The 19,377-nt window shown below is 43.1% G+C and overlaps 1 protein-coding gene across 2 annotated transcripts in view; it reads right to left on the reverse strand.

The window, feature by feature from the left end:
* The window catches only part of SYNE1 (spectrin repeat containing nuclear envelope protein 1), a 471,821-nt gene that overhangs the window by 46,874 nt on the left and 405,570 nt on the right, over nt 1-19,377 (reverse strand). For both annotated transcript variants that reach the window (XM_055002895.1, XM_055002961.1), the window contains 2 exons: nt 8,985-9,172; nt 8,007-8,157 (listed from right to left, as the gene is read on the reverse strand). In XM_055002895.1, the coding sequence (XP_054858870.1) occupies nt 8,007-8,157; nt 8,985-9,172 (339 nt within the window). The remainder of the gene's footprint in view (nt 1-8,006; nt 8,158-8,984; nt 9,173-19,377) is intronic.

Consider the following 19,377-nt stretch of genomic DNA (forward strand, 5'->3'; position numbering starts at 1 on the left):
GGATGATATTTTATATCTTTTGAGACTCAGGACATAACATGAAAGCCCAGGTGGCAGCATGGGAACCACTGAGCTGCAAGTATGTGACATTAATCATGTGACAAGAAGAAAGGGAACCAGAGTTGTGACTAACAGGTGTCAGGACTGTGAACATCAAGCAAAGCAATCTAGGGACAGATAATACAAGCCAAATACCTGGAAATGTATGGAGAGGAACATACAAAGGACCGATGCCAATGGCAGAGCCAAGTAAGACTCTTCTCCACTGCTGAGTGGCCTGCTGCTCCTCTCAGTGTATGTACAAAAGACTGAGAATACTGAACATACATGAAGCTGCCTTATACTGAACCAGGCAATTAGTCCATCAAAGTAAGTATTGTCTACTCAGACCAACAGCAGCTCCCTAGGGTCTCAATTAAAGGTATTTCATATCACCTACTGCCTGGTCCTTTTGAACTGGAGATGCTGGGGACTGCATGAGAGATCTTCTGTATGCAAAGCAGAGGCTCTTCCCCTGACCTACACTCCTCATGCACTCAGCCGCTGTACTCTAAATATGTGTACTAACCAGGGCTTTTTTTCAGCTGGAACGCAGTGGAACGGAGTTCCGGAACCTCTTGAAAATGGTCACATGGCTGGTGGCCCCGCCCCCTGATCTCCAGACAGAAGGGAGTTTAGATTGCCCTCTGCGCTGCCGAGTGGAGGGCAATCTAAACTACCCTCTGTCTGGAGATCAGGGGGTGGGGCCACCAGCCATGTGACCATTTTCTCCAAGGGCAACCCACTGAGTTCTACCACCTCTTTTCCCAGAAAAAAAGCCCTGGTACTTGTCAGGGTTAGAGTGTATGTATGTAACCAAAGAGACTCCATATTAATTCTTTCAGTATTCTAAGTGCTTTGTTCACAGGTGCCAAGATGTTCCCAGCAGCTATCTCACAGAAGAGGATTGTTTTGGCTATCGCTTTTCCAGCCTTGGGAAACTTTCGCTTTCTCAGCTTCAAAGGGATTGTTTTGAGAACTATGGGGGGAGGTTGGGTCTGCTGGGATCTGATACTTTGTACCTCATGCTTTGCCTGTCATTCGTAACAATACACGTGTACCAGCCTGGATATTGTATCTAGGTCAGTGGACTATAATGAATACTTTCTTCAGTAAATTTTTTGAAAACAACGGACTCTTGTCTGATTGCAGAAGGTAGTCTGGAGTATAGACATTATCTAGCCACAGGTCTGACATTTTGTTACGAATCACATTTTTCCAAAGCCTAAGCCGGAGCAGACGGATACCAAAGCCGTTCCCGACAGGGACCCTTTGTTTGATCCATATGCCTCCCCTGGCTCCCAAGGACTGGAACCTCAAGGACTCGTTCCAAGGGGGACAGGGTCCTCCGTTACTACAATTTATACTCTCGCACCCAGTAGAACGGATACCCGGCCCATCGCCGCAGCTGATCCATTGATATCCTTGCCGACTCCGATGCAGTGGGGTTCGAGGCCAAGGGACGCGAGAGAAAGGAGGGCAAGTACAGTGTTCATGCAACCCCCGATGGACGGCCGATGGAGTTTAGAAGTAATTGCAGAGCATACCAGTAGCCAACCATGGTATTACTGGAACAGAGAAGCCGACCAGTCGGAGTGGGAAGCGTCCTGCCGCGATGTATTAAGTTGGGACTATGCAGAAGTTACCCTGTGGACAGGGCAACAAGACCTGAGTGAACACACGTGTATACAATTGCAAAGCCGAACCGTAGCGATTGACGCTGGAATTTCAGCGGTTACAGGATTAGCGAAAGGGATCTTGGCAGGAAGATCACAAGAAGAGCAAGGTACAGGGGCCCAAGGCATGGGGGAAATAAGACCTTGGCCCGGGGCAGCCTGTGCGGAATCATATGCTGAATATGTGGAGACCTCGCAAGCCACCGACGAACCACCTTATAAGTATGCCAACACCGAAGCCACCGAAAGGAATTCGGGTCGTGTACAAATCTTAGAGGAAAGGCTGACGAGCATGGAAGAGAGTCTGGCCCATGCAGTCCACCTTCTGTCTGTACTCGTGCTTGGGGGTTCGGAAGAAAACCGGGAATTGCCAGCAGGCCTGCACAACATCAGTCAGAGCCTGTCTAACTTACAAAAGTATATCCCAAGGACTGAGGTTGGGGCACCAGTTCAGCCGCTCCCAGTAGAGGATATACCGCAGCAACCCGACGAACCACCGGATCCCACTCTGGAGATAAGTGAGGATACCTGTGCTGAACCAGATGTAGAAGACAAAGTGGAAGAGGACGGAGACGATGGGGAAGTGCCTTTAGAGGAACCTCCGACAACCCCGAGGGGTACACCGGAATGTCCTCCAGGAGAAGCTCCCGACATCACACCGCCAATTATTCTGCCAACAACGTCCTGGGGGGGCAACCCTTCCTACCGAGACTAATGGCGCCGTTGCAAAGAGGCACCACTCCGCGTCTCACTCCGCTGCCAGGACCGATTGGAAGGGGAACCACTCCTCGGCCACTACAAATGCCTGGGCCAAGAGGAACCCCCACCCCAAGGCAACCGATCCCAAGAGGCCCTCCCCCCCATTACAGCCCATGCCGCTACAACCCGTACCACTTTTGCCCGCACCACGAGGGACGCCCCCAGCACCGCTACAACCAGCGCCGTTGTTGCCCGCACCACGAGGCACTCCCCCCGTCCAACCACTACCGATACAACCGGCACCGTTACAACCAGCACCGATGTTGCCTGCACCAAGAGGACCCCCCCACCGCTACAACCAGTTCCGGGGGGCCCTCCTCTGCGGCTTCCTCAACCAAGGCCCCAACGACCTCCATTTCAACCACAGCCACAACCAGTACCTATCGATTACTATCCGGTACCAGCGCCAGTACCAGCGCCAGCGGCCAGACCACAAGAATTACCGATGAGTTGGGTGAAGTTGGAAGCCACGTTTGATGGAGATCCTTCCAAGTTAGGATTTTTTCTCGTACAAGCCTTACAATTCTTTAATTGGTGGGGACATTTATTTGGAGATGAAGCCAGCCAAATCGAACACTTGGGATCCCGTCTTCAAGGAAAAGCTGCAGATTGGTATGTAGCTCTTTATGATATAGGCGCCCCTGAGTTAAATACACTTCAAGGGCTAGTGGATGCACTACGAGCCCAATACGAAGATCATTTAGAGGAGACAAGAGCTAGGACGGAATTGCAGTCCATTAGGCAAGGCAACATGTCGGCTAGAGACTATGTTACAAAATTCCGACAGCTTGCCGCCAAATGCCCAAGGTGTGAGGAGTCCACCAAAATAATCCTTTTCAAACAAGGCATGAATCCCAAGTTGTTGGATAGAGCCCTTATGCAAGATAATCCCCCCACCCTATTGGGGTGGATTCAGTTAACTTGTGAAGTAGAAAACCGCATGCAAGAAGTGCGCTTAGTTGAGCAACAGCAACACGCTGGACAGAGGCGCTCTTCTGTACTAGTGAGAGGAAGCAGGGGTGCTGAAGATGCTACCAGAGGAGCGAGAGATGCTAGATGGCAACAAGGGTTGTGCCTGCAGTGTGGCCAAAGCGGTCACTTTGCGGCGCAATGTCCGTACCGGCCTGTGCAAAGAACTCAGCTCCAACTAAGACGTCCAGTCCCCACCGCTCTACCTGCGCCAACCCGCCCAACGCCAGCTCCTAGAACAACAAGAGGCAGAGGGGCTTCTCGCAGAAATCCTCCCGAGAGAGGGTTAGAGTTAGAAGAAATTATGGACTATGATTCAACAGCTCTAACCGGGGAGGAAAATCCAGAAAGTCCTGCCTCAGGAAACGAAATGGATCTGTCGTAAAAGGACCCAAACGGCAGATCAAATATCAGTCAGTTCCTACTTTGAACAGACCTCATGGGTCCATACTCTTCATTCCAGTAACATTGGTGAATCCAGATAGAAAAACGCATGTCCGCGTTCAAGCTCTCATAGACTCGGGCTGCTCTAGAGACATTATTGCACCGGCCCTAGTGAATGGATTAGTACTCCCCATTAAAGAGCTGGAAACTCCAGTCATTTTTGAACAAATGGATGGCACTAACATGAATCCTGTCACTACTGAAACCGCGCCAGTCATCACAGGCATGGGGCAACATTGGGAGACAAGATCGTTCGTCATTAGTGCCACCGCCAAATATCCGTTGATTCTGGGAAGCAGATGGTTGTGGGATCATAACCCCTACATAGACTGGGCAGTTGGAAGTATCACTTTTTCCCATGATACTTGTAAAAATCACCATTGGAATCAAAATTGGGGTAACAACCCTACCCTCAGTGAGCAAGCCCTTCTAACTCAAGAAGAAATCAATCAAATACCCAAACAGTACAGGGCTTACACCCAAGCTTTCACTGAAGAAGAAGCCAACTCTTTACCTCCCCACAGAAGGACGGACTGTGCCGTGGAGATATTACCGGGTGCGTCTTTGCCCAAAGGCAGACTATATCCCATGAGCCCTAACGAAAGGGAAGAACTCCGTAAATTCATTGACACCAATCTTCAAAGGGGATTTATCCGACCCGCTAACAGCCCGCACGCTGCTCCAGTACTTTTCGTTAAGAAGAAGGATGGGGGACTAAGACTTTGCACAGACTTTAGGGGACTAAACGCAGTATCCTCCAGCAACGCCTACCCCATCCCACTCATCCGAGATTTACTCAACGTCGTGGCGCAAGGTAAGATCTCTACAAAATTGGATTTAAAAGATGCTTACTTCCACGTCCGTATCAGAGCAGGCGATGAATGGAAAACCGCTTTTAATACGTCCCTTGGCCAGTATGAGTATTTGGTTATGCCGTTCGGCCTGGCTGGGGCCCCTTCGGTTTTCATGTCCATGATCAATGAAGTATTGCATGAATTCTTATACAAAGGAGTAGTAGTGTACCTAGATGATGTCTTAATTTATTCAGAATCAGAAGAAGAACATGTAGAGCTTGTGAAGAGAGTTCTGACTACTCTAATGTGTAACAAATTACCCATTGAACTGTCTAAATGTGAGTTTCACAAAACAGAACTCACCTATCTGGGATACTGTATCTCTAAAGATGGTCTGAAAATGGACCCGGGCAAAGTACGAGCCGTACAAAATTGGCAAACACCCACTACCCGCAAAGAATTACAATCCTTCTTGGGCTTTGCCAACTTCTACAGAGAATTTATAGCGAACTTTGCTCAAATAACACTCCCCCTAACCGAACTGTTAAAAACCAAAGACAAGGGGGACCAAGCCAAAAAACCAAGTGCCAAATTGTCCTGGACGCTGGAGTGCGAAGCGGCGTTCCATCACCTCAAAACTCAGTTCGTTTCTGAACCCGTCCTACAACACCCCGATGAAAATCGCCCCTTCGTAGTACAGGTTGATGCCAGCGACACTGCGATTGGAGGCATCCTCTTGCAGAGGGGGGAGGATGGTAAACTTAAGCCCTGTGCCTTTCTATCTCGGAAATTTTCTGAAGCTGAAAGAAATTGGAATGTTTGGGAGAAGGAGGCTTTCGCTGTAAAAGCAGCACTCGCCGCCTGGAGGCACTGGCTAGAAGGAGCCCGTCATCCTTTTGAAGTGTGGACAGACCACAAAAATTTAGAAGCCTTACGCAGTCCCAGAAGACTAAATGCTAAACAACTGCGTTGGGCGGAATATTTCTCTAAATTCAATTTCACGTTAAATTTTTTGCCTGGCAAAACTAACTTCCTTGCCGATGCTCTATCGCGCATGCCCCAACACAAGAGCAAGAGGGAGGAGATGATAGACACCGTCTTTTCACCTACGCAATTAGGGGGAGTGGTGACGACGTGCAGTCGCACAACCCAACCTCCCCAACCCAACCAAGGGTGGAGACTAAAACTGAAAGCTGAAGTGGAAAAGGAGGGGGGGAACGTACCCAAAGAAAAATTGCAACAATCTGAACAAGGAGAATGGCTTTGGGGAGACCGCTTTTATGTGCCCAGCAGTTTACGGAAAGAAGTATTACAACGCTGTCACGACGCCCCTACGGCTGGACACTATGGGTACTTAAAAACACTCCATTTAGTACAACGGCAATTTTGGTGGCCGGGCATGCGCAAGGACATTTCTCAGTATGTAGCATCATGCCCCATTTGTCTTAGTGCCAAATCCCGCAAGGGCAAACCGCCGGGACTATTACAACCTTTAGAAACGCCAAGCAGACCATGGGAAACAATATCCATGGATTTTATTACCGACCTACCCCCCTCCAAGGGTCACAATTGTATTTTGGTCGTAGTGGATTTATTCTCCAAACAAGCTCATTTTATACCTTGCACCACTATACCTTCGGCTCGAAAACTAGCGGATATCTTTCTAAAACACATTGTAAAACTGCATTCTTTTCCATCAAAGGTGATTTCGGATCGCGGCGGGCAATTCGTTGCCAACTTCTGGCAGGAGCTTCTACAAATTATGGGAATTGAGCAAGGTTTAAGTTCAAGCCATCATCCTCAAACCGATGGACAGTCCGAAAAAACTAATCAAATATTGGAAAAATTCCTCCGCTGTTATATTAATTTTCAACAGGACAACTAGGTTGATTTACTTCCCCTAGCAGAATTCTCATATAATAACAGTGTACATGCCTCCACCGGAGAAACTCCCTTTAAAGTTGTTTATGGCTTCCACTTCAAACCCTTCCCGTTTGAAGCGCTCCCCCCTCCTACTTCAGCAACCAAGGACGTTTCAGACTGGTGGGGGGAAGCTGCTCAACAATGGACTCAAATAAAAAAACATCTCGACAAAGCCAAACAGGATTACAAAAAATACGCAGACCGCCATCGTGTGGCCGAATGGGAATTACAACCAGGGGATCTTGTTTACCTCTCAACAAAAAACTTGAAAGTAACTCAAACCAGCCGCAAACTAGCGTTGAAATTTCTGGGACCCTTTCCTGTTTTTAAAGTAATCAACAAAGTGACTGTTGCCTTAGATTTGCCAAAAAACTTGCGCCATGTTCATGATACCTTCCATGTCAGCCTTTTAAAAAGGACTCCACCAGCAGACCAGTGGCACACTCGAGCCCCTCCTATCCCAACCTTGATCGATGATCAAACCCATTATGAAGTACAACAAATTTTGGACTCTAAGCTTAAAAGAAATCAACTGTTTTATCTTATTAGATGGAAGGACTTTGACTCTGGGTTTGATGAATGGGTGCATTCTGTTCATGTTCATGCTCCTAGATTAATCAAGGCATTTCATGATCGTTATCCGCATAAACCTGGGGGAGGGGCATCTTAGAGGGGGCAGAATGTCAGGGTTAGAGTGTATGTATGTAACCAAAGAGACTCCATATTAATTCTTTCAGTATTCTAAGTGCTTTGTTCACAGGTGCCAAGATGTTCCCAGCAGCTATCTCACAGAAGAGGATTGTTTTGGCTATCACTTTTCCAGCCTTGGGAAACTTTCGCTTTCTCAGCTTCAAAGGGATTGTTTTGAGAACTATGGGGGGAGGTTGGGTCTGCTGGGATCTGATACTTTGTACCTCATGCTTTGCCTGTCATTCGTAACAATACACGTGTACCAGCCTGGATATTGTATCTAGGTCAGTGGACTATAATGAATACTTTCTTCAGTAAACTTTTTGAAAACAACGGACTCTTGTCTGATTGCAGAAGGTAGTCTGGAGTATAGACATTATCTAGCCACAGGTCTGACATTACTAACAGAAAGTCCTTCCAAGAGTAGCAAAACAATGCTATCGCTATAGGGCTCTCTATAGGGTCCCAAGCCCTGGGTTAAAGAAGACCACTGCTTTAGATGATGTAATGTAAAGCAGTGTCCTGCATTCACTAAATAATATTTTTCTTTTTATCCTTTCTATTTATCATTATCTTTCTTTTTCATCTTTAGAAAATTTTATGTTGGAAGATGGCTGCAGAATTACCAAACATTTCCCTGTTTGAACAATGCGAGCTTTGACAAGGCAAGAACAGGATCAGAAGAGAATATATTTCAATTAGCATAAATCACCTCAAATTTTTTTAGTTCTTCCTTAGCAACTGTGTACAGGACACCAGAAGAACTAGGGAAAGCAGCTGTCCTTTCAGAAATTTTCAGCCAATCTTCAAAACGAGAATAGTCATCCAAGAACTTCTGCCACAGTCGCCATGTCTCTTCAATCCTGAAAGGAAAAACAAAAAGTAAGGATAAGATGAAATTTACTCAGATTATCATTGAATTTCTCTCCAGCTGCATGGAGAATACACACTTAAGCAAACAACAGTTACAGCAAACAAAAACTAGCTTGAAATCAAAACATGATAGTATGCTTGTTTAACATAAATGCTAGGCTGAATTCAGCCTAAACTGAAATTAAGACAGCTGCAGATTCCCCCACTTTTTATGTATTGCAAATTCTCATTTGGAATTCATATAAAGAATCATTATGAGCTCATTTGCAGGGATACTGTAAACTGAGCCCTAAGCAGAAGAGGTCCAGAAATGCAATCTTCTTTATATGAGCTACAGCTGCTCTAGTGTGGTTTACTAATACAAAACATAACTTCGTTACAGCAATGAACTCTGCAGCAAAACCTATGTTACACAGGGAAAAGGATTTTAAAAATTTAAAAGGCAAAGTATCAAGGAAGGTTTTGCTAACACATTAAATACTATCTCTTTCATGCATGTCTGCAAACTACAAATTAGATGAGAGCTCACAGAATAAACGTGTAAAATGTCAGAAAGTTCCAAATCAACCATCAACAGATTAAAAAATATAATTTGGCTGTAATTGAATGTGCAGCTGTTAGCAAAACTTCAGCTTATTGAAAGATTATTTGGACAGACTTCTTGACCTGAACAAAAGATATACTGGCCCATCTGATTAGATCCAGCAATGAGATTAGGGTTTAGGCCCATTGACAGATAAATTAAAAAACACAGAACAGCTGACAAATTTTTGTTTCCATCTGGGAAATCCTGGATTTCTTGTCTGAGTCGCCTTACTTGAGTCGCCTTTCCATTGACATAGCACAGATATTTCGCCACCTTCGGTCCAGATTCCGTGTGGCCTGCTGGATGGAGTCACATTCTGTTTCTGTAGCACAAGCATCGCAGTCATGGAGGAGGACTTCACAAAGGTTGAGGACAGATGCAACTCCAGTGCTATGCTTCTCTATGTCTCTTTGTAGTTCCTGCAAGTTAATAGATGAACTTGTGATTGTGAACCCTTTTAGATAAACCAGTGATTACGTAGAAATGTGCAGCATAAACAAGCAATGCAATTTCAGAACACTTATAGATCAATGAGGATGAAAGTAACTGATTTAAAAAGGCCAAACCTTTCAGGGTGTAGAGAAACTAAGTGCATATACTTGAAAGTAAGATTTAGTGTAGGGATGTCACGAGGTGAGGCACATAGGCACCCTGCTAGAGTTTTATACCACATGTGAATATTTCTCTAAACTTATGGATTAGATATGAACACCAAAGATCTAAACTTTTTTTAAAGTGACTGTCTGACCTTGTGATCATACTGCTACAAACATTATGGGTAATTTAAAAACTCCACTGTCTACTCCAAAAAAACCAATGCTTTTTGCAATTTGATCTTGAATGTATGTAAGTGCCTTTGTTGTGAATCCACCTCCTCACCCCACACTGAAATTTCTGCCACTAAAATCTGAAATACTCTACCCAGAATAATCAAGTGAATGGCTCTTCCAAGTAAACACTGAATAACAGGCACCTTAGATTTTTTAGATGCAATTAAGTATTTGGTGCTGAAGACCAGAATTCCGTTTCTTCTGCTTTCATCTTCAGAATATTAACAAAGTAAAAAAAAAACAGAACATACTGGGTTGGAGTCAAGGATTTCCACTGACAGAAGGGAATACAATTTTTGCCAATCTTCCCTCCTATGGCGGACCTCCAACTTCCCCCTTATACTGTTCCCAGTATCCTGTCCACACAGGAGCAGCCGGGGTGGGGGGCATTTTGGTTTGCAGTGGGAGGGGAAAGCAAGGCACTCTGGTAAGGAATTCTACCACTCGGTTGATAGAACTCCTTACCAGTTTATTACTCTACTACATTTCTGAAAGCCACTATTTCTCATAACTACAAATCAAACAGCTAATGAGGGTAATAATTTAAAAAAGTTTAGATAAACCAAGCTTTTGAGGAATGGGGGAATATTGAGGGATATAATTGGCCTGGTTACAGGAACATAAAATGTGACAATTGGGGACATCCTGCTGATGTTTTTTTCAATATGCCAGTGCTATAATATATGGAAAGGTTAGTTTAATCTCTAATACAATACGCAATTTTGGTAATGAAAACTGGGGTTGTTTTTTTTTGTTTACAAAACCTGAAGATGGCTTCTTACCTAGACATGGCCAACCTGGCTACCTGGATCTATGTTATGTTAAAATCAAAACTTAATTATTGTAATGGTCTCCCATCTAAGTTAACTAGGAGGCTGCAATTGGTGCAAAATGCTGCAGCTCAACTGTTAGCAGGAGCGAGCAGGAGCATGAACATCACTCTCATCCTACAGTCAATCCATTGGCTACCTATCAGTTACCATGCTCAATTCAAGGTATTGGTTATTATATACAATGCTCTTCATGGCCTTGGCCCAGCATACCTATGGGACCGCCTCCCTCCCCATGTCCCTCCACGGCAGCTTTGCTCATCTGAACAGGGTCTCTTGCAGGTGCCAGCCTGCACATGTGCTTTCTCTGTGGTGGCCCCTACCCTGTGGAATGGCCTGCCTGAGGAGGTCAGGAGAGCGCCCACTTTCCTGGCTTTCCACAAATGATGCAAAACCAAATTATTCAAAACGGCTTTTTACTCAGGAAGGAAGTATTGTAGGGAGGGGGTCTCAGATGCTTCGCTAATGAGTTAGGGACCATAGACTTCACCACTATGTTGCCTTGCATATTATTTGTTGCTTTGAATATGTACTCCTATATATCACCTGTGTTTCATGTTATCTAATGTCAGTCCTAGAATCGATTATGTTCCGTTTCAGCAATTCTTCAACTTTTGTATTGGATCCTTGCTAACGCTGTATCTTTGTAAAATCCAATGACATTGTTTATGAAAATGTCCTTGACACTGCATAGAAATGTCCTTGATACTGATTATACTAAGCTCACACTATGTAATCTGCCTTGAATTTCAGTGAGTATTTATTTATATGATTAAATAAATAAATTAATTAAATTTAGTGATTTTTAAAAATTGTATTCCTATGCATTTTCTGTTTACTTTAATGGGGATTGTGTAGGACTTCCCCATAAACACCTATGGTATGAAGATTGAATCTTGGTAGTGCCTGAGGGACTGTAACTATAGTATCTAACATAAAATGTTGGTTTCTTTCTTTAGTCTTTTATGGACCTAGTTTGTGGTAAATGTGATATGGGTGAATAAAGGCTATTCCTTAAAATTTGGCCACGTTTTAGGGACATAAGAACACAGGGATACCCTACTTCAATGCTACTGCTTATATGAGATGACAGACCTTCATATCCTTTCTAGATGTACATAATTCACAGCCTTTGATTATTTCTGGAAACACCGATTACATGATTATCAGAACTCCAACAGAGAATTGATGGGTAATTTGGTGGTGGAGAGCACCGTCCAGTTATACCTGACTTATGGCAACCCCTGTTGGTGCTAACAACAACAATAACAACATTCGATTTATATACCACCATTCAGGACAACATAATACCCACTCAGAGCGGTTTACAAAGTATACCATTGTTATCTCCACAACAAACACTGTGTGAGGTGGGTAGGGCTGAGAGAGCTTCTAGAAGCTGTGACTCACCCAAGGTCACTGAGCTGGCTTCAAGTGGAGGAGTCTTCCAGATTAGAGTCCCATGTTCATAACCACTACACCAAACTGGCTCTCAAGGCAATAGACTAACAAAGGTGGTTTGCCAGTCCCTTTCTCTGCATAACAACCCTTGTCTTCTTTGGAGGTCTCTCCCATCCAATTACTAACCAAGGCTGACCCTGTTTAACTTCTGTGATTGGATGGGCTATCCAGGTCAAAATGATGGATAATTTTCTTAATGCATTTTTTTCCAAAACATATTTTCAATCTGAATGGATGAGGACCTAGCAAATGCCACAACACTGGAATATGAAATGTATTTGACTTAGTAAAATAATTTAATTGCCACTGAACTTCATTAACTCCCTAAACTTCCATGCAAAATGCATGTGTAGTCAACAACAGCAGAGGTGCAGGACAGGACCACATGTAAAGTCTGAATAAATCTTGAAATAGAAAATTAAACAAATAGGTATAAGAATAGAAGGGTGGGGTAGGAATTCACTGTGCTTCTCAGGTACTAACCTGTGCTAGATTCTGTCTAAGAGCAGAACTACAAGTGACAAAAGGCACAGATTGGACACTTGTCAGCTTCCCTCAAGTTTTGATGGGAAATGTAGGCATCCTAGTCTTGCAGCTGGGCTCTCTGACTGCTGTCCAATGGACTTTTCAACTGTCACTTGTCCAACATTCCGCCAAGTTGCCTACATTTCCCATCAAAACTTGAGGGAAGCTGACAAGTGTCCAATCTGTGCCTTTTGTCACTTGTAGTTCCGCTCAAAAAGAAAAAAAATACCTGTTTGTGTATGCGTACATGTGCATACACTGTAATATTCACAGCATGCAAAACACTAGTAGAGTAACCTATTAGAGGGATTATAGAGCAGTAAGACCACCCTTTGTGTAGAAGATGTATACATTTTGTTAACTTGCCATCTATACTATTTTTTTCTGGAATATGATGAGCTTGATCAATCACTCAATGAAAAAAAAGTAAAACTAATTAGATGCAGGGTTGTCTTCTGCTCCAGATTCTTTTCTGTTTATGGAAAGGAAATTATAAGTGGTAAAGGGCCATATTTGGTGGCACTGTGTGTACCAATCTGCAAGTGACAATGTCCTACAAAGAAAAAGTTGTAGAGCTACTTTATGTGTTCTGCTAAAAAGGTAGCTGGTGTGGAATTTTTGCCCCCAAAGTCAAAAGAATTCTTGGATCATATTATGCCCAAGGCAATTTTCTGTTTACAGAAAGAAGACTGTAAGAGGCTGTACTTTGGGTTGGATTCTATGAATGATGTCTGCTGACAGGAGGGAAAGCAATTATCAACAATTTGCTCCTCTTGCTGCAGACCTGCAACTGCTCCTTTATGCTGTTCCTGGAGGTCTTGTCATCCAGGAGTAGCATTCTTAAGGAATTTGGGCTACACCAGAAAAGGGGATGAAAAGAAATTCTATTTTACTATCAGAAATCCTTCTGTTATAGGAAATTCTATGCAGGATCCAAGCCTTTGTTTATTAACATGCAGGCAGCAGTAACCAAAAAAGACAAAGCTGCGTAAACCAATTTCTTTGTGAATTCTGCCAAAAGTGCAACTAGGGTAGTCATTTTTTACTGATTGATGTTATGATCACAGATTCTAATAACTGAGAATCCTCAATCACTAAGTATGCCTAATGGGGCAAGCCTTGGGAAGAGATATTGGTGGGGATTTCTCAGAACCTTTTCAGGCATAGGTTAGAGTTCACAGTTACCTGCCAGTGGCAGGCAATCCTCTGGGGGTTTGCCGCATCGACTGCTGATCACTGATGATTGGCAGTTGATGAGGCAAACTGCCCAGTGATTGCCTGCCACTGGCAAGCAACCCAGGCAAGAACCAGCATGCACGCTCCCTGCAAGGCGAGACTTCCTCAAGTGACATCACCACGCTGGTGGCAGGCATGCTCCTGTGCTTCACAGTGGCCAATTTTGCCCCGCCCCCATTGAATTGGCCCCACACAAATTACAGCAGCACACTCGCTGTCAGTAGAATGATGTCACTTCCCAGAAGATCTACCTGCCAGTATGTGCCCCCCCCCCTCCTGGCCAGGATGGCTATCTATGTTAGGCACCCCTAACATAGATAGTGCCTAAGAGTTGGCCTAAATTAAAGATACTTGATTTTTGTCATCCTTTGTCTTGTCCCTCCATGTCTGTGTCACATATCAAGCTGCATATTTTATTTCCCTGAGGATTGTGAAATCTATGTCCTAAAACCTCAGGAAAAATCAAAGGAGCATTTTCAGAAGAAGCACTATAGATAACCTATTTACAAACTATTTACAACTAAGAACTGGTCTTGTGTGTACCTGAAATAATTTAAACAGGTTCTAGAACACTGAGTCAGACTTGTAACTACTCTAATCTTCTTATTCAAAGATTTGCCTAACAAACTCAAGATACGATGTATTTGTTTTGTGTGTATACGACTAGTTTTCTTTTATGACAGCAAACATACATGAGCACACATACCGGAAGGGAAGTGCTCGTGTACACGCAGAGTGTTCCGTCACACAGAATGAGAAGCTTCCGTACACTTGGGAAACTGTTTCATGACCATAAAAATCAACCATTTAACATCCTAGAATTTGGGAAACGTACTAAATATGTTGTTCCAATAAACTAACTTCATTTATTTTGAACTAAAATATTTGCTCCTGAACTTCTCAAAATGGAAAATACCTACATACCAAAGATTTTTCATGGGACATTTAATACTGTATTGCAAATTAAATGAGTGTCAATATGTATTCAGTTTAATTCTGCATCATAAATTTCAGTCATGGCTATTATAGTTTTGACCTGCTCAGGTTTAACTGCTTTTTCGGATTCTCATTTTTCGGATTCTCATATCTGGAAGATTATATTTCTGAGACAAAAATATAATATTCATATTATTGCAAAGTCATTTGTTCTGTTGATATCTAATCCCACTGTACTGCAACCGCAAAAAAATATGTGACCCTGACATCGCTCCCCATCAGAAAGTATGATCAACCGTAACATTATTGCAGATCTCCATGTGAAATATCTTGAATGACATTATAGGGTTGCCAACTCCAGGATGGGAAATTCCTACAGATTTTTGGGTTGAAGCCTGGGGATGGCAGGGTTTGGGGATTGGAGGGACCTCAGTGGGGTATAATGAATGCCACAGAGTCCACCTTCTAAATCAGCCATTTTCTTCAGGGGAACTGACTGATGTAGTCTGTAGATCAGCTGTGATTTCAGAAGCTCTCCAGGCCCCACCTGGAGGTTATAATAATAATATTTGATTTATATACTGCCCTTCAGGACAACTTAATGCCACACTCAGAGCAGTTTACAAAGTGTTTTATTATTATCTTTATGACAATCCTCTGTGAGGTAGGTGGGGCTGAGAGAGCTCTGAAAGAGCTGCGACTGAATTGATCTGGCTTCAGGTGGAGGAATGGGGAATCAAACCCAGTTCTCCAGATTAGAGTCCTGCTGCTCTTAACGATTACACCAAACTGGCAACTCCACATTCATACATTATTTCTGCAGTTGGAATTGTTGATAATGTTATATTTGGGGGTGGACTTTATTGCTGAAATAACAATTCATCTAAAAACTACATTCTGAAACACTGCTTCTAATTAAGAGTTTCTGTGTCTGCATTATGTGCAGAATAGTAGACGTTTATCAAAGTAAATAGCAAAAGTTGGTGAATGATGACATTCAGTGCTAACAATCACACTAATCTCAAAATAGGCCAAACATTTAGACATATTGATTAGCGCTGACAGTTATTTAAATTAATTGCCAGCATCCATGTTTAAATGAAGGGCAATATATATATAGTTTCTGGCATTCACAAGACAACTCTGGAATCATCAGCATTCATATGAAATAATTGCCACATTTTAGACATTCTCTGTTATTGTACACGTGCATGCACTTGTGCGCACACACAAACCCTCTATACATGCACATTCAAGAGGATGCACATGTAAGAATACACATGTGCATTCAAGCTTAAAATCACAACTGATACACAAAAGAACTTGATTAAGTGAGATGACTGTACTCATTTGGATGTGTGCATGTACTATTCCTGAACACATGTTAAGAATACATATGAAAAATATGATCATCTGAACTAGAGAGAGTGAAATATGAACTCATCCACTGGGTATACCCTACCATTATTTTGCTTTTTATAGCTTGATCGCTGCTATCATCTCCTGGTAGTTTGAAGCTGACCATGCATGCTGTTATATATTCTCAGATCATAACAGGGTACTTCATTTACAAACCGATGTATAGCACCCAGCATGGTTCTGAAGAGGGAAGAATAATAAAGGCGCCTTCTCCCTATTGTCCAATGCCCATTCTCCTTTTCGTTTAGGGGAAAAAAGAATCTACTGTGCTACTTACAACAGCAATACAGCATGTGAGTTAATTTTTAAAATATACAAAGAACTATGTTATATGACGATAATGAACCAACAGGTTTCTGGTATATACCAGGCCCATAAGGTCCCTTACATTCACTGGAAAGTGATTAATATGCATGATGAAGGATCATTCTCCAAAGGCCCAAGTTGGGACTTTGGATGATGCTGAAACAAGTAGGGGCGTGAAAATGACATCACCATATAATATATACTACTTTCTATTACAAATGTGTGTTAAAAATCCACATATTCCATGTATTGTTTATTTTTATATTTTACAAAATTTGTATCTCGCCTTTCTGCCCTCACAAGGGCCATCAAGGTGCCTAATAAATTGAAACATACATAATAAAATCATATTTTAAAATTAATAAAACCAGAAAGAACAATAGCAGCTCATTAAAACAATTTAAAAAACTTTATGTCAAAAGACATAAAAACAACAACTAAAACCCTAGGCAGGAAGAACGGAATGCAAAACAAAATAAAAAAGTCTTCACTCACTCATGAAAGATGGCAACAAAAGGGGACCTTATACTTATCAAGATCTCCTGGGTCCAGGGTGCATTCACTTCTTTAAAAGTGAATGCACCTCAGCCTGCTTCAAGGCTGGGATGACCACCCCTTCTCTCAAGAAGACTTTAACTATCTCTCGGACCCAGTTGGCTGGTCACCCCACCCCCAGCAGATTTAATTAGCCAGGAAGGGCAAGTATCATACAAGCAGGCGGTCTGCCTCAATCCTCCAAGAATCCTGTCCATATCCTCAAACTGCATAAACTAAAAAGCATTTTTTTAAAGTGCCTCCAGAAAAAAATCTCACTGAAAAGGATAACAATCAGACACGTTGGCTCATCTAACCATTTCACTGCTAATGTAGTGTGCAAGTCAGAACAGATGTGAGAGATTTTATCTGCAAAGTGCTGAACAAAATGGTCACAGTGGGCCACTGACCAGTCTAGGGACCCCATTCCCCAATGGTGGCCACCCCCACTCCCACCCACTGTTTTACCTGGCTGATGTGGGGGAAAGGCAGGGAATAGGCCTCCAGGGTACACTCCTGGGGCTAGCACGACATCACTGGTGTTGCGCACACTGAGAGCATTCCTGTGCTTCATAGCAGGCCAATTTAGGTCTGAAATTGGCCTGCTGCGAAGCGAGAGCATACTCCCAGCCTTGCACAATGATGTCACTTCCCGGAAGTGATGTCATTGCACCAGTATGGGACTGTGCACATGCATCCTAGGAGCACAAGGAAGGAAACCCTGGGTTTCTCACTTTCACAGGGAGGATTTGGGGATCTGGTAACCCTACCTCCTCTTGAATAGCAAAACCCAACAGACCTCTGGCCACCTGGAACAACAGCTCCTCTGGCCTATATTGTGCAGACACAATGGAGGCAAAAAAGTATCATTTCTTTGCTGCCATCATCAAAATGGAGTATGCTTTAATAACAACAACAACATTCGATTTATATTCTGCCCTTCAGGGCAACTTAATCCCCACTAAGACCGGTTATGGTCTAAGTTAAGTATGTCGTTATTATCCCCACAACAAAACACCCTGTGAGGTGGGTGGCGGTGAGAGAGCTCCAGAGAGCTGTGACTAGCCCAAGGTCACCCAGCTGGCTTTAAGTGGAGGAGTGGGGAATCAAACCCGGCTCTCCAGATTAGAGTCCTGTGCTCTTAACCACTACACCAAACTGGCTCTTTAAAATGAGCTTTCACCTGAGTCTTAAAGGATTCATCCTGAGTCTTCCTCCACTGTTACTCTAGCTATCTCCCTTGTCTTTTCATTGCTCACAGCCCCTCGGTACATGTAGGGGCTACCTGGGCTCTAACATTTACAGCATTAATGTAGATATCACACGATGTCAGAACTGGATTGTTATCCTCCTATGTAGAACCAAAGGTTTGCACACACAAGGAAGCTTACAAAGCACACCAGGCTCAGCCTCTCAAATGGGGCCTTATCTTGTAACTACTTACTCAGAAGCAAACAACACAGAATTCAATAGATACGTCTCAAAGTAAGTTTACATAGGATTTCAGCCAGCTCTTTAACATAATTACATGCAGGGCTTTTTTTCTGGGAAAAGAGGCAGTGGAACTCAGTGGGTTGCCTTCGGAGAAAATGGTCACATGGCTGGTGGCCCTGCCCCCTGATCTCCAGACAGAGGGGAGTTTAGATTGCCCTCCGCACCACTTGGCGGTGCGAAGGGCAATCTAAACTCCCCCTCTGTCTGGAGATCAGGGGGCGGGGCCACCAACCATGTGACCGTTTTCAAGAGGTTCCAGAACTCCATTGCACTGCGTTCCAGCTGGAAAAAAAGCTCTGATTACATGTCTTCCCATGAGCATGAACTACAATCAGTCAGTACAAGCACATTAAAAATATCTTGTTCAGGATCCCCTTGGTGGAAAACATATGTTTATTACCTTGGAACTGCTGTAATATCCTTGTTCATCTTGAGAAAAACATTGCTTGGCTCCATCTTATTGAATGCAACAGGCATGTAATTGTGCTCTTTAACAGCCAATTGCTCGAATTTAACAAAATCTTCAATTTGGAAGAAGTACTTGACCAGAATATAATATGTAATAGAGTAAAAAAATATCTTCCCAAGTGAGAAGACTAAAATGTCAAAAACTAATACATCATGTGCTAACTTCTTAAAAAATACAAGTGATATGTGTTACCAATTTCCTGAGAGGCAGGATCAGCTCAAATAGGCAGGAGGAGTGTCCAAAAAAATGCAAACATTTTATTTGGTTGTTAGGCCATATTATACATTTGACATAGATTTTTTGAAAGCTAGAATAAAAGCTAGCTGTATTAGGAAAGCAATCTTATAGTAATTTCCAGTGGTTTCAGTGAGACACACATTATTTGGTAGAACTTTCTCCCACACCTAATTGGGACAAAATTATTAGAAATGATACCTGTTGTCCATGGTCTCCTTCCTCCTAAAACTGAGGTATATGGGAGGGAGCATCCTTGTTCTGTAGGCAAAATTTTTACATGGGCACAAGGAGGCAACAATTGGCATGTAAGTGAGCTTTTCCATTCCCATTCCTTCCCTCTCTGCATT

Source organism: Eublepharis macularius, chromosome 1 (genome assembly GCF_028583425.1).
Source record: "Eublepharis macularius isolate TG4126 chromosome 1, MPM_Emac_v1.0, whole genome shotgun sequence".
In the NCBI taxonomy this organism is placed as follows: Eukaryota; Metazoa; Chordata; class Lepidosauria; order Squamata; family Eublepharidae; genus Eublepharis; species Eublepharis macularius.